Source organism: Idiotropiscis lumnitzeri, chromosome 5 (assembly GCF_059441095.1).
Source record: "Idiotropiscis lumnitzeri isolate Australia: NSW breed Sydney's pygmy pipehorse chromosome 5, RoL_Ilum_1.0, whole genome shotgun sequence".
Lineage (NCBI taxonomy): Eukaryota > Metazoa > Chordata > Actinopteri > Syngnathiformes > Syngnathidae > Idiotropiscis > Idiotropiscis lumnitzeri.
In genome coordinates, this window is record NC_142395.1 from 29,471,584 (window position 1) to 29,485,384 (window position 13,801).

Genomic DNA, 13,801 nt, shown 5'->3' on the forward strand with positions numbered 1-13,801 from the left:
ACACTTCAATTCATATAGACTGTTGCATCTGTCAAAAATAATTTTGAAATACAGTCAACCAAAATAATGAAAACACACGTAAGTAAAAGGAAAAATGGCATAAATATTTTAATATCGACTTAATACAGACCTCACACATTTTAACACAAGTTACCCTTTGGTCTTTACAACTACAATTGCTGCTCAAAGTGGTCAGCTTCCGCTATGTATGTGTAGGGTGAACTGCTGTTTTGGTAACATTGGCGTAGTAGTAGTAGCAGCAATAATAAATATGTTCATAATAATGGCATTTTTGCCGCAAAAATCGCGTGCAACGTTATTTCAACGTCTTGATTGCGTTTGCGGGTCGCTTTGGTGAAGCCGAAGGCAAAGAAAAATCCCAATTCTTCCTGTGATCCTTGAATGTATCCCGCGTCACGCAAATGGCGGACGTTGTAAACAGAGCCCAGGTTTTGAGGAAGAGGCCCGTGTCCAAACATCTTCTTCAACGATGAACAACGTCGAGTGTGAGCGTCCGGACAGCCTGGACGGATGGGTGGCGGTAAAAAGTAACATATTTGAAGAAGCCGAGGTGTTTAAGTTAGGTTTTATCGTCCAGTGGAACGTCGTCGAGTGTAAGTTCGCGGTCACCTGCCACAATAGGACATTACAGCGGCGCAGGCATAAAGAAGAATTTAGCGTGACGGGGGAGCATCAAAGCAGCTGGGCCGGACTCTTCTCGGTGAGCGATTTAAAACACATCCACCACCAGCTAACGTGTGTCGGCGATGTGTTGGCGGCTTGCTTTCCCGACTTGTCCGAGTTCGAAGAGGGCAGCATCTGGGATTTGCTCTTCCCGAGTCGGAAGTGCGGTTCGGATGATGAGCGGAGGGAGTCGGACGTGCCGTGTCGGAAGCTGGAAAAGTACTTCAGCACCGCCATCGACGTTTGCGGGAGGACGATAGTGCTCGACACGCTTTTCTCCCGGGATGAGCGCGACGTGGCAGACTACTTTGAGAACCTCCAAGAGTTCAAGAGGAAGAGCATGCACGACGAGATGTCAAGGGCGAAGGGTCACCTGCGGCAGGTAACAGCGTCATCGTACATACACAAGTTTTCACAATCTTGGCCGATCGTGACGTCAGTGGACCCACTCCACTGAAGTCATCTTCCTGCAGCACTTCATTCAATTGACTCTCGCATTATCTCATCTATTATTGCATAGCATCATTGTATGTGTCAAATGTTGCCCAGTTGGCATCCATTGCAGCCTGGTCATCCTGGAAGGGGGATTCCCCCATCTGTGGTCCCTTCTCAAGGTTTCTCTCTTTTCCCCTAATGAGGTTTTTTGAGTTTTTCCTTGCCCTCCTGGGGGTTAAGATCGGGGATGTCAATTGTGGCTATGTAAAGCCCTTTGAGACTGTCTGTGATTAAGGGCTATACAAATAAAATTGGCTTGACTTGACTTGACTCACACGAATCAGCACCTCAGGAAACTAACCCTTCTACATCCTTCTACATCTTTTGACTAATACATAGTGATTGATGGAACAGGGCAACGAGGCTTACATTTTCTTCACTTGTGCTCTCTTTTGCCGTAATTTGAATGTGAGCAGGATCAGTCAAAAGGATGCGTGAGCGAAATTGCTTGGAAGGAAGACAAACTGGTAGCCGTGATTTCCATTTCAACTGTTGCTCGATCAACTACACTCAACGTTTTGAGCATTCGGAAAAAGAACCATCGCTGCATGCAAAGTGCTGTGCATGGAGGAGTACAACCAGACATACAAAAACAAACAATACATTAATAACAAATCAGGGTCATGCTGAGTCAAAAGCCATCGAATAAAAATGTGTTTAGGTGCACCTAAGGCTGTGCAATTGATCGAAATTCAATTACAATTCAACGATTACAAAATTGGCATAATTGTAAGAAAGGATTATTATATACAGTATTATCTCTCTCTCCCCCCTATGTGTATATAAAACATTCAAATTTTACTAATTTTCCAATGTCTAATACGATAGTTAGTGTACATGAGTTCAAAATTTGTGCTGTCTATTGAAATTGTTTATTTAAATGTTACAACAGTTCTATGGTAATTTATAAATGTATAGCACATAAACTCCAATGCACTTTTTCTTTATACAGGAAACCATACAAACATACATCTACAATTTTTTTTGTTATTTTGGTCCCCCTTCAAAAATAAATTGTTTGAATAATCGTGATTCCCATTCTTACTAAAATAATCGTGATTAATATTTATCTATATATTTTTCATAATCGTGCAGCCTGAGGTGCGCCATAATCTTATCATTGTAGCTTTGCGCAATACTTTTTATTTTTATTTTGATGATTGTATTGTCTCTCTCTCTTTCCTTTCAGCTGCTGCAGAGTCATGACGGAGCGGACCGGATGGTCGTGCTACTTGCTATCTACGCGCAAGAGGACGAGGCCTACCAGGACCTGGTCACTGAGGCCACCACCTTCTTCCAGTACCTGCTGCAGCCTTTTAGAGACATGCGAGAGCTGGCTTGCCTCTACAAAATGGAGATCCTGGTAAATAAAAGCATGCCACTTGAAGGTTGACCTTTGTGCTGTCACAATTGAATCTTTTCCAATCGTTTATAATATTCGTTATTTCTTTGAATAATCGCTTAATCGGACATGTTTGCATATCGCTGTGGCGACCACTGATGGAAAAGCTGACAGGACTTATTTCATTGCTTGACTGCAGTACCAACTTTCCACCAAGAGGGGGTGATAATAGACCAGGGGTGTCGTGTCCAAACTGTTTTGCTTGATCTCCTCAAACACAAAAATGGAAGGATGCAAGGGCCACTTTATTCCTTCAACTTTAATTACTTAAACACACTGAAATAAAAAAAATGAGAAATTATATATTGTTTGCATGTCCTGATTAATTTAATAAATAGTTGCGTAACATCTTTTTGTCAAAGATGATAAGGCAAATAGTCTGGAATTGTTCAAGATTTTGTGGCGGTCAAAAGCCTTGGATCCACTCGACTAGATCCAACCCCACACTGAACAGCAGCAAAATTTCATCTCTACATTCAGAACCAAAACAAGAGCCAGACCGAGTAGTAAAAAAAAAAAAAAGTCTAATTTTATCATCTAGCAAGGTCCATTTGAGACCCTTTTTTCCAAAACTCATTCTCATACATGTTTGACTAGCTTTTTCCAGTTGACCTTCCACACTTGTGTTTTCCGCAGAAGTCCCTGGAGTTTGATGACTTGGGTCCGAAGAGAATTGAAGCTCTGGGAAAGGAAGCGGAAGAGTGGAGGGACAAAGCGGAAGATGCCGTCGCTTCGATTCAGGACATCACAGTCACCTACTTTGCGCAGACTTCGAAGGCCCTGGCTGGTGACTCATTGTGTTTAATCACTTGATTATAAATAACCTGAATTCTGTGCATCTTACCACCGCATGCAGGAAATAGATCTCTGCAGTCCCTTGTCGCATTACAACTTTGTACACAGCGTGAGGTTTACTTGCGCAAACTAATGAGATCCACAACGGCTTTTATAGAGCAACATGACTAGACCCCTTACAGCTCACTGTAATGCACTGGATCCTGCAGTCTTATCTTGAATAATTATGATCACAAATGTAGAAATTTTTATTTAATTTAATTTATTTATTTTATTTGTACAGCACAACCTAATGCAGTGGCACGTTAGTGTGGAAAATGACCATGCCGATGCACACGTGTCCAACCGATTTCTGCGCAAACTGTACATGTTCAGGTATGGTGAAGCAGATGGAGGAGGACAAATGGCGTTTTGGAGCGGCTGCCTGGGCTTCTGCGGCTCCGCGGCTGGAGAAACTGCGCTTGCTGCTGGCAAAAGAAGCCCTGCAGCACATGCGATCAACTGAGATGTGCCTGAACAGCAAGAAAGCCAGCATCAAAAAAGAGGTGAACATCACGCTTGTTCACCGTGCCGAGAGAATATTTGAGAAAGGGATTTCTAATTTCTACTTTTTCTGTCCATGCTCTGTTGTCTTGTGGCAACGCTTTGGAGACGGTCACGCTCGCTCGTTCACGTGATCGTCGCGTCAGTTCTGAAACGCCTTTCATCTATTTACAAATCACTCACGAAAGCACAAAGAGCTCATCACTACATCTAAAAAAAAACAAAACTGAATTTATTTGATTTGTGTTGGGGCAACATGTTGGCCAACTGGTTAGCGCATGCGTCTCATAGTTAAGAGGTCGTGGGCTCTGGCCTACCTGGAGTTTGCATGTTTTCCCCGTGCCTGCGTGGGTTTTCTCCGGGTACTCCGGTTTTCCTCCCACATTCCAAAAACATGCTTGGCACGTTAATTGAACACTCAAATTGCCCCTCGGAAAGAGTGTGAGCGCGGATTGTTGTTCGTTTCCGTGTGCCCTGCGATTGGCTGGCAACCTGTTCAGGGTGTAACTCCGCCTCCTGCCCGACGACACGCTCGAGCAGATAAAGGATGAATGTGTTGGGTTGGTATGTTTTTGTCTGATTTCGTGTACGAGGATATTCGCAATTGCGTGAGCGTGCGTGTTTTGTTTTTTGTGTGTCTTGGGATGTGTGTGCGTGCGCCAACCTCTCCGTTAGTACACGGCAGCATTTTGTTAGGTCATAAAGTGTTTTGGAAAAAGCTTATCCGCAGCTGTCGGGTGTTTGAATCAGAGTTTTTGAAAAACACCTTGAGAGCGTGCACACACTCGCGTTGCATGATTCATTTTGTTGCGCTCTTTGAATTCCAAGTTCGATGATGCTGGCTGTGTCTGCGTGTGTGATCAGCGTGAAACACCGGTTGCCAAACAACTCTGTTGAGTGCATCATCTGATTTTGTGCATGATTCCTGTGCACGTGCACGTGCGTGTGCACGGAATGAGCAACACCTCACCTCAAATCAATTCCCTCTTGAAGCTGGAGGCTGATTTCCGCTCAGCTTCCATTTGCATGTGGCACCGCTCAGCCTACGTGAACATGCTACGGAAGTGTTTGTTCAATTAGTTTGCTTTCAAGTGGAGGTGCAACGATTACGCGACAACTAATCGATTATCAAAATGTAGACGTACCAAATGGTGAATCATTTTGACTTTTACATTTGTCCATATCCTCATAATGTCAACCTCATTTCATGGAGCTGACATTAAACTTCTTTTTTTTTTCCAGTTTAACAACTTGTATAGCAGAGACCAGAACCAGACCGCCGATCCTGGTTCTGCGTCTGAACAAGACCAGCAGCAGAACTCTGTGGACCGACTGGAGTTGCAGTTCTACGAAACGCAATTGGAACTGTACAACACCAAGTTTGAAATCCTGAAAAACGAGGAGCAGCTGCTGGTGACTCAGACAGACACCCTGCGGCGTCAGATCCGAGGTATTCCGACGGCACATTCTTGAGTCCAATGATAAAGTCAAGAACACAAATTTCAGCACACACAAAAAATGCTTGTGATGAAAAGTCGTGACGGGACGTGCAATGTTTTTTAGAACTGAAGGAGGAGGTGGTGTATTATGATGTGTGCGAGGATCCGGAGGAGCTCCACAGCATGGTTCACGGCGGACTTCAGCACGCAGAGCCTCCAGCCGTCCGTCAGCTCAAAAGACGTCTGCACAACCTGGAGGCCAAGAGAGGCAACATCTGCGCTCGGCGAGCTTACCTGCGCAACAAAAAGGTATTTGACGGGCAGATTTGTAGAGAGTATCGTCGGAATATGTCGGCACGTTTGCTTGTTGGGCTTTGCATTGAAGCTCTGCCTGGTCACTATTTACAAATGGATCTTGGAAAAATACCGTGATATTGTATCGTAAAAATCACAACATATTTTGAAAAATGTGGATAATATGGGGTTCTGTTTAACAGACTTTGAATTAGAATAAGTGCAGTGCATGATTCCGCTTGTAAAGTTTACGTATTAAATGAATTGCCAAACACAAAAACAAAAAGGACATTTTTGCTGTAATTAGTTCATGTAATAAACATCAAACGTAGTTCTAGTTTTCATTTTTTTAACACATTTTTGTTTTTATGTTATTTCATTAACGAAATTTTTGTTTTAGTTATTTCATTTTTGTTAACTAAAATGACCTTGATTGTTATTTATTTATTTATTTGGGAGGACGGGTGTGCAACATCAAATATTTTAAATGGCCCAGCAGATAAGGAATTTTTTGTCAGGACAATTCCGATATTTGGCAGAGTAAAATTCTGATGGCTGATTAATTGGCCAATTAATAAAAGCATATAATGATAAAATGACCCTCAATGCTTTTAATAATAGATAATAAAGCTAATATTTTTTGGGTTAGGCTGATATTTGAAGACCATTACGTCTGTATTCTGTATTCATTTTTTTACCGATTTTAAACAGCAAATATTGGCCGTTTAAATTAGCTGGCTGAATAATCGGTGTGTGCCGTCTGGGGTAATTTCTTTAACGACATGTTTGGGAGCCACCCTAAATGTCTCGGCGACCCACTTTTGTGCCCCGACCCATCATCGGTCTAGGAAATAATTGGGAAGGGATGCATCTCGACTGAGAGACGAAAGGCCGTTGCAACGTTGCACTGCGCAAGGTGGCCAAAGCGACAAAATGGGACAATCGTTAAAAAAAAAAATAAATAAAATACAGTCTGTGACTTCCTGTGATTGACCCTCACACACTTGACAATGAAAAAAAAAAGTTACAGAAGGTGAGGAAACCAAAAGACATTCACCAACTGCCACTGAAGACTTTCTTCACGATGCGTCTTGTGTCTTTACGTAGGACCAGTGTGTGGAGGCCCACGAGCAGAAGCAACTCGCCGACAAGCACCGATCCATAGTCTTCACCCAGCATCATCAAGTCCACTTGGTAGGTCGCCATAGCAACCAGACAGTCAGAGAGATGATCCCGTCGGCAGAAGCTCCTAATGAGCCACAATCGGATTCTGTCCGTCTCCCCGCAGTGTCGCCTTCAACTTCTCTCGCTTGCTCTCTCTCTGGCGCTGGCGCTGTTTTTTGTAGAAACGAGAGAAGAGGAAGGAGGAGGAGCAGAGGAGGAAGCAGTGGGTCGACCAGGAGCGAGAGAAGACTCTGAACCGATTAAGATTCTTCAGAGAGGTTAAACCTGCTCCATTTTTGTCACTTCAATAAGTTGCCAGACGTCTCTCCAATGTTTGTGGATGGAGGCGTCACGGCGAGCCGGACAAGCGAACGTTAATCCGGATTAATTTAACGTTTGCATTCGAATTCCGGTTATTGTTGGCCAAACAACACCCACGAAGAAGTCCGTTCCACAAACGTAATAACTTGATTATTATTACGTCATGATCACAGATATGACTCGGTCGATACGACACGCCCCCTTTGAGCTATCTTAGCTCATAGTGACGTAACGAGTACGAACTTTTTATTATTTTTCATAATCTGAATACATTGTGGTCATTCTAGTAATGCAGTGGTGTCTTGACTGAAGTTAGTTTGCTTCACACTCTCAACGCATCATTCCTCATTGAAATGAATGGAAATGACCAGAATTTGTCTCAGCCCCACGAAAAAAAAAAAAACAAACATCCAAAATGTTTGTAACAAGTTTTTAATCGTAAAAATAGCACTCTAGTTAAAAGTGACCTGACCTTGAAATTCTTGAACTCTTTTAAAATGTTGTTTTATATTTTGGTGTTGTCAGTGGGAATTGAAATTCATCAATGCCGTGCGTTGAAAAATCTCTCTTTGATCTCCCCCTCATCTCTTGAAAGAAGCGACAGGGTCAGTTTGTTGTGAAGTCCCGGAGGTCTCCAACAGAGTCGTCGTGTCCCTCCCAGCCTCTCTCCATCATCAGCCTCGGCCCGCCGCCCTCCGCCGACGGGCTTCCCTCCATCCGCCCTGCACCGAGACGCAAAACGCTTCCAGTGAAAGACGTCCCGGGCCAAAAGTGCCCATCACCGCCTCGTCCGTCTGGAAACGACTTGTCTGTAGCTCCTGCACCGCCGCCTCCTCCTCCTCTTCCTCCTCCGCCGCCGCCGCCGCCGCCTCCTCCTCCACCGTTCAGCACTTCCTGTGAGGACAAACCAATGCCGCTCCGTGACCGAAAACAATCACCTTTCCCGGCCAAGAACACGCTCACGCAAACTATCGGTGAGGCTTCAATGTTTACACGCAATGACTTTTTGTCTCAAAAATATGAGATTATTTTCATCTTTATTATTTAAAAAAACAAAAAAAAAGCTCCTCCAAAATCAGGCATTAAAAAAGCTTCAAAAATCATTACATGGATATTGTAGAAAACAAAGTCCTTAAATGGCATTAAAAAGCATAGAATAGGATTTCCAAAAGCATTCATTCATAAATGAAAACGCCATCGCTAGCCGTGTGCTCCTTTGCGAGCTCTCAGACTCCTTTGAGAATTTGAATTGTTTCAACAACTCCTGTAAGTTAAGTTGCATAACATCATTGATGTTATTTCTTTTCAGAATTGATAATCATTTGATGATTATTCCATCGCCCCCTCCCGTGCACACGCATACGTGCACACGCGCAGTGTTTTTAGGTGAAATGAGTTCTAAGAATGTATCTCCAAATTAAATTCTTATTTTCATCAAAGCCTTTGCCCGGTGTTACCGGGTCACTCTTGTCGCTCTTGTGGTCGTGTAAGCCGCTGTGGACTGAACCAAACAAATCCCCAAGAAAGAAGATCCGAAATGAAGTCCAATAAAAGATTGCGCTCGCCTCGTTTCAAATGTAAATTTCAATGTCTTGTACTTTTTATTATTGGATTTAAATAACTTTTTATCTGGAAAATCTATAAATTTTCATCTTGGAGGGAAAAGAGAATTTTTATTTGGATTCAAGGACAGACCATGAAGTTGTTCCATGAAGCACCGTTTTGGATGTTCTCGCGCCATCTCAACGTATTCGTCCAGCTTCTTATTTTCTGGGCTGTTGTTGGAGCTTGAAGGTTGTCAACTGCGTTGTTGCCATAGGAACCATGGATGAAGTGTTAGCCTCGCTGCAGCGTGGACAGATCCGGCTTCGAAAGGCCCCCGGACCCGAGTTGCCTCCCCCCTCCGAGGACCAGAGAAGCAGCCTCATGTCGGCCATCAGGCAAGGAGTCACCTTGAAGAAGGTCAGATGAGCTCCGAGCTTTTCTTGAGATTGGGTTTGTCGCTTTCCACATGACTGGCAAGTCCAAATTGAAATTCCCCACATTCCAAAGCGTCACACTCTTGGCAAAACGCTCCCTTCAAAAAGTGGGATGAACTTTAACCGCGTGTCCACTTCAGGTGCTGCCGGCTCGCTCCCAAGTGCACAGCGGCGGGCGGGACAACGAGTTGGAGCGCAGCATCAAAGCCGCCATGATGAGGATGAAGAAGGTGGCGGCCGACTCCGACGACGAAGACAGAGGAGACGAGGACACACAGAGCGCAGACTGGGACGCTTGAGGACACACACACGCGCGCGCGCGCACGTATCCATAAATCGACTCTTCCAACACCTTTTGCTACTTAATCGACGCAACTTTCGGCCAAATTTGTGCGTGGAACTTTTCTTAAATTGTGTTTTTTGGTCTTCTGCTGTTCGTCAACTTTGAACTTGAAATGTCACATTCAGGATTACAATTTTCCCTTTGATGTATTTACAAAATAATGAATTTCTTAGCATAGTATGGAAAGCTGTTTGAACGTTTCCTCCTCGAAACTTTTTAGCCAATGTGGCTAACAGTAACAAAATGTCCTCGCCACACGTGAATGTAATTCGCCAGAAAACGTGGCACCCTTCGGGAAGATGTTTTTTTTCTTTTTTTTTTCCCCTCTTGATGACTCACTGAACATTGTCGAGGTGGAAATGGGCCGAGCTCTTTTTGATGATGCGACGATTGCAATTGTGAAAGGAGGCCGCCGGCTACGGATTGCGACCGTGGCGTCCGTACGACTGCAATCGTTGTGCGTCGTGTGATTACGTCACGTAAGTCGCGGCGGAGTTTAAACGGCGGGAAATGTGTGCCGTCGCCACATGAAATAGAAAACATGACCGGCGGCAACCTTTGCCGACTTCCCTCACGTGAATGCGCTCGATTATCTTTCTTTTTCACACGCTTTACAGAAAAAAAATCCTCATCGTGTCGAAACGCGAGATCGACGCAGGTTTCATCGGGGGAATTTTGACCCCAAAATTGTCTCTTTGTGTGGCAAATATGGGAAGGACACTTGAGTAAATGTTCAAACAGCTTTTTGTGGAAAAATCTTTGCAGCATTTTAACTGGTTGGAAATTGAAAATGATGATGAAATGTTTCCCTAATGGAAGGAGTTTATCTCGCATTTAGAACATTTCTGTTTAGAAAGGAGCATTTCGGTCGGCCACACCCAAATGGAAAAAATACATTACAGGAAGGAGAAAATGGGATTTGTTTTTCTTTTTTTTTTTAAAGTTATCATACGTATAGTAGTACAGTATATTATTATTGAATGGTCTTTGACACGTCAAAAGTATTTGGGATAGCTGCACGTATAACAATAAATTGTGGGTGTGGAAAGTTGATATTTGGCTGAAGGTATTGAGAGGTCATGCGGCGTTTCTGCGTCTGAGGTTCACGATTGTCAACATGCACTCAAGACTCTAAATTGTGAAGGGGTGAGGAATTGTGATTTACTGGTGACCCGCGCAGGCTCCTCGGTGATGCTGAACAACAAACGAAGCATCGAAGGTTAGCTGGTTGGATTTTGTTTTCCAAGCCTTCTTCTCGTGCATTTTCTTCATTTTCACTGTGGCCGTAATGCACAACTATTGGTGACGCTTTGATTTTTTATTTGGTGTTTTTTTTGCCATTTTTGTTACAAAGTATTATGAATGTATTCAAACAATGCTGACCTTGTCTCGAGCAAAGACTTTTAACCCTTGTTGTGTCAGCGCTTTGTCTTGGACCTGCGAGTTTTGAAATTTTGATTTACTGCAACTTCGTCACCGTTTATTGAGCCAAGGCTCAAGTTTTACCCGACAAAAATCTCACGGCGCATCGCCAAATAAAAACATCGCACATGAAGAATATAATGTGGTAACCTGTCTTCCAAGTTTAATTTGTTCCATGAACGAGCTCATAATTTGGGTCATATCAAATTTATTTATGATGATAATCAAGAGCGCTCACACACGTTGTGAGTCAAATGAAATATTGAAGATCTTGTCTCAAATTTTTCATTTTCCAGGCAGTTGTGGTGCCGTTTGTCATCTGATGTCAGAGCATTTATTTCTTCTGCACAGAGACAAAAGTCCCGTAAAGGAATTATTACGACCCATTAACCTGATGATTTGAATTCTAACAACTCGGTTGAGAATGAAGGAACTCAGACGGCGAAGTGTTGTGTATGTTTTTGAAGGTTTTTTTTTGCGTGCCTGTGTGTGAAACAGCTCTTGTCATGAAATGAATCTCAAGCAAAACTTTTCCCAACACAAAATAACTGCCCTTGAATTGTATGTCACGAGATTGATTTTTTTTTTGTCAAATGATTTTGATGCCACAATGCTTGTATGACCGTCATGAGAAATTGTTTGTTTGAATAAAACTAACATTGAATGCTGGCGTGAGTGTGCGATCTGTTTGATGAGCTTTCGGGGGCCAGATGTGGCCCCCGAAAGCTCATTTTATGTGGCCCGCGAAGGGAAAATCATGTGCTTCAACTTGCTGCTTCTAGCACATTTTCTTCACTTTTAACAACATTGAGATATGAGATATTGCCATTTATTACTGGCTTTTGATTTCAAAACTAGCTTTGTATCAATGTGTTGTGTGTAAGTGATAATGTAAGGTGATTTATATGTGTTCGCAGTCATAACGGCCCTCTGAGGGAAACCAGAACCACGATGTGGCCCATTCACAAAAATGACTTTGGCACCTCTGGGTTAGGGTTTCCAACAGACAGAAATGTCTGGAAAACTGCTTGCGCATTTATTCCATATCCTTGATAGTCAGATTAAGGTCCATAAAAAAAATTATATATAGATATATATATTAGTCGACTTTTTTTTCATTATTATTCTGCTTTCTTCTACTGTATAACATTTTTGCACAATTTGCTTCACTAACTGACATCTGGAGTAAATGTTCCCGCGACTTTTCATCCAGATGCCTTGTGGACCTGTGAGTGTCGTGTGGAGTTGTCCACGTGATGATGATGATGCTGATGACGACGATGAAGGGTCACTTTGAAAATGAGTCATCTAAGCTGTCAACTTGCCCAATTTTGATCTTTGGTTCACTCTCCGCCTCCACAGCTCTCCTCCTTGATGGCTTCTCCTCCTCTTCATGGGAGGAGTGACAGGTGCGAGAAGGGTCGAGGAGCACATCCCCAACACAATGCAAGTCAGCAGCCTGTTACTATGGCAACAGGGGAGTCTTAGTGGTAACTGTGTTTAACTGACACTTGTCCACAGAGAAGCGGAATCTCCTCGTCACTGACCGAAGATTTATTCAATGAAAAGTATTCAATTATCCCAACTGACCATTGAATAATTGTGTAGACTTTCTCATGGCTGGACTTGCTTCAGTGCGTCAATGTAGATGATAAAGATTATTTAATCATTTTTTATGTCCAAGTTGATTTCCACCTCGATCGTCTATTACAATTTTTCAACTTCTATTTTTTTATAAAGCTTGTAACAGATATTTACTTGAATAATATATTGGAATTAATGTAAAATCAATTCTATTTAAATTCAGACTGTTCCAATAGCTTTCTTTGATCCTTGAAAACAATCTAAAGTGAATCATCTTGACAGGCATTTTTCTTTCTTCTAGAGTGTAGGCTTTGATTTCTCATGAATCTATATTTGCGTCTCTCATTAAATAACTGGATTATTCATTTATTGTAAATATAATATAAAATAGTGATTTGCCATTAGCCAATAGCCATTTTACATACACGCAGAGGTGAGCATTTGGAAATGTCCATGTAGTCTGATGACGAGACGTTTTTTTAAAAAAGTCCGAACTAAGCAATGACGTTCGTGATTTTTCGTCAGTGCCTTTAATCGTCCCTAACCGAGTCAACGACGATTATTTTACAACTAATGATGGCGAGAAGATGGCGCAAGGGTGCCCAGATCGCAGATGGAGGACACAGAGCGGCAAAATATATACACATTTAACATTTTGTTTAATATCTGTTTGGTTGATTGTTGGAATCAAATTAATTATAATAAAATTGAAGTAGTATTCAAATAAATTTCCATTCTCTGACCTCGTTGTTTTCCCTTTGACGTCATGATCTGGCCATTATAAATTGCAAAACTCAAATGTGCAGCCTTGCTCTCACCTTTCGGATTAACAAACTCATTTTACGTCGCGCATTTAAACCAAAACCACCTTTAAAACATTTTTTTATGTTAACTTTTCCTATTCGGTCGTAGTCAAATGAAGTTGGGGGACCTCTTGATGAATTCTGATCACCTTGCAGACTTCAAATATAGCCTCCCTAAGAGGACAATAAACAAATAGCAGAAGTTCCAACTTTGACCTGTTTGTGGTGCTGTCATGCTGTTTAGTTGAAAACAGGTCACTAAAAAAATGGGAACCCGATTGGGAGAAAACTAAAAGCAAGATTCCTGAACTCATTCAGCGGGTGAAATAAACACAAAACATTTTTAAAATTTCCAGTTTGCGCGCTGTTTTCATGTCAATTCCTGATGAGAATTAAAACGCAGGCAAGATTTATAGAAAGCCGACATTCAAAAAGAAGAAAAAAGTATTAACTTCAGTATCTCACAAAAGTGACGGTTTCACCTTGGGGTGTACTCACTTTTGTTGCCTTCGGTTAAGACATGACCGGCTGCG

At 42.4% G+C, this 13,801-nt stretch overlaps 1 protein-coding gene across 2 annotated transcripts; it reads left to right on the forward strand.

The window, feature by feature from the left end:
• Nucleotides 1-365: 365 nt before the first annotated feature.
• whamm (WASP homolog associated with actin, golgi membranes and microtubules) lies at nucleotides 366-9,426 on the forward strand. Of its 2 annotated transcripts, none has more exons than XM_088297018.1 (11): nucleotides 366-1,066; nucleotides 2,369-2,542; nucleotides 3,218-3,368; nucleotides 3,752-3,921; nucleotides 5,162-5,369; nucleotides 5,483-5,667; nucleotides 6,760-6,846; nucleotides 6,999-7,094; nucleotides 7,733-8,111; nucleotides 8,957-9,099; nucleotides 9,257-9,426. In XM_088297018.1, exons 1-11 carry the CDS (start codon nucleotides 491-493, stop codon nucleotides 9,413-9,415), a joined length of 2,328 nt encoding a protein of 775 aa, XP_088153144.1. In that variant the 5' UTR covers nucleotides 366-490; the 3' UTR covers nucleotides 9,416-9,426. The 2 variants fall into 2 exon arrangements, with proteins under 2 accessions (XP_088153144.1, XP_088153145.1); XM_088297019.1 differs by having other exon boundaries at nucleotides 7,736-8,111.
• The last annotated feature ends 4,375 nt before the right edge of the window (nucleotides 9,427-13,801 follow it).

Coding starts and splice junctions, on each gene's coding strand:
- whamm (XM_088297018.1), top strand. CDS start 491: ATGAACAACGTCGAGTGTGAGCGTCCGGACAGCCTGGACGGATGGGTG. Junction 5,668..6,759: donor CTTACCTGCGCAACAAAAAG/GTATTTGACGGG, acceptor GTCTTTACGTAG/GACCAGTGTGTGGAGGCCCA. Junction 8,112..8,956: donor CACGCTCACGCAAACTATCG/GTGAGGCTTCAA, acceptor TTGTTGCCATAG/GAACCATGGATGAAGTGTTA.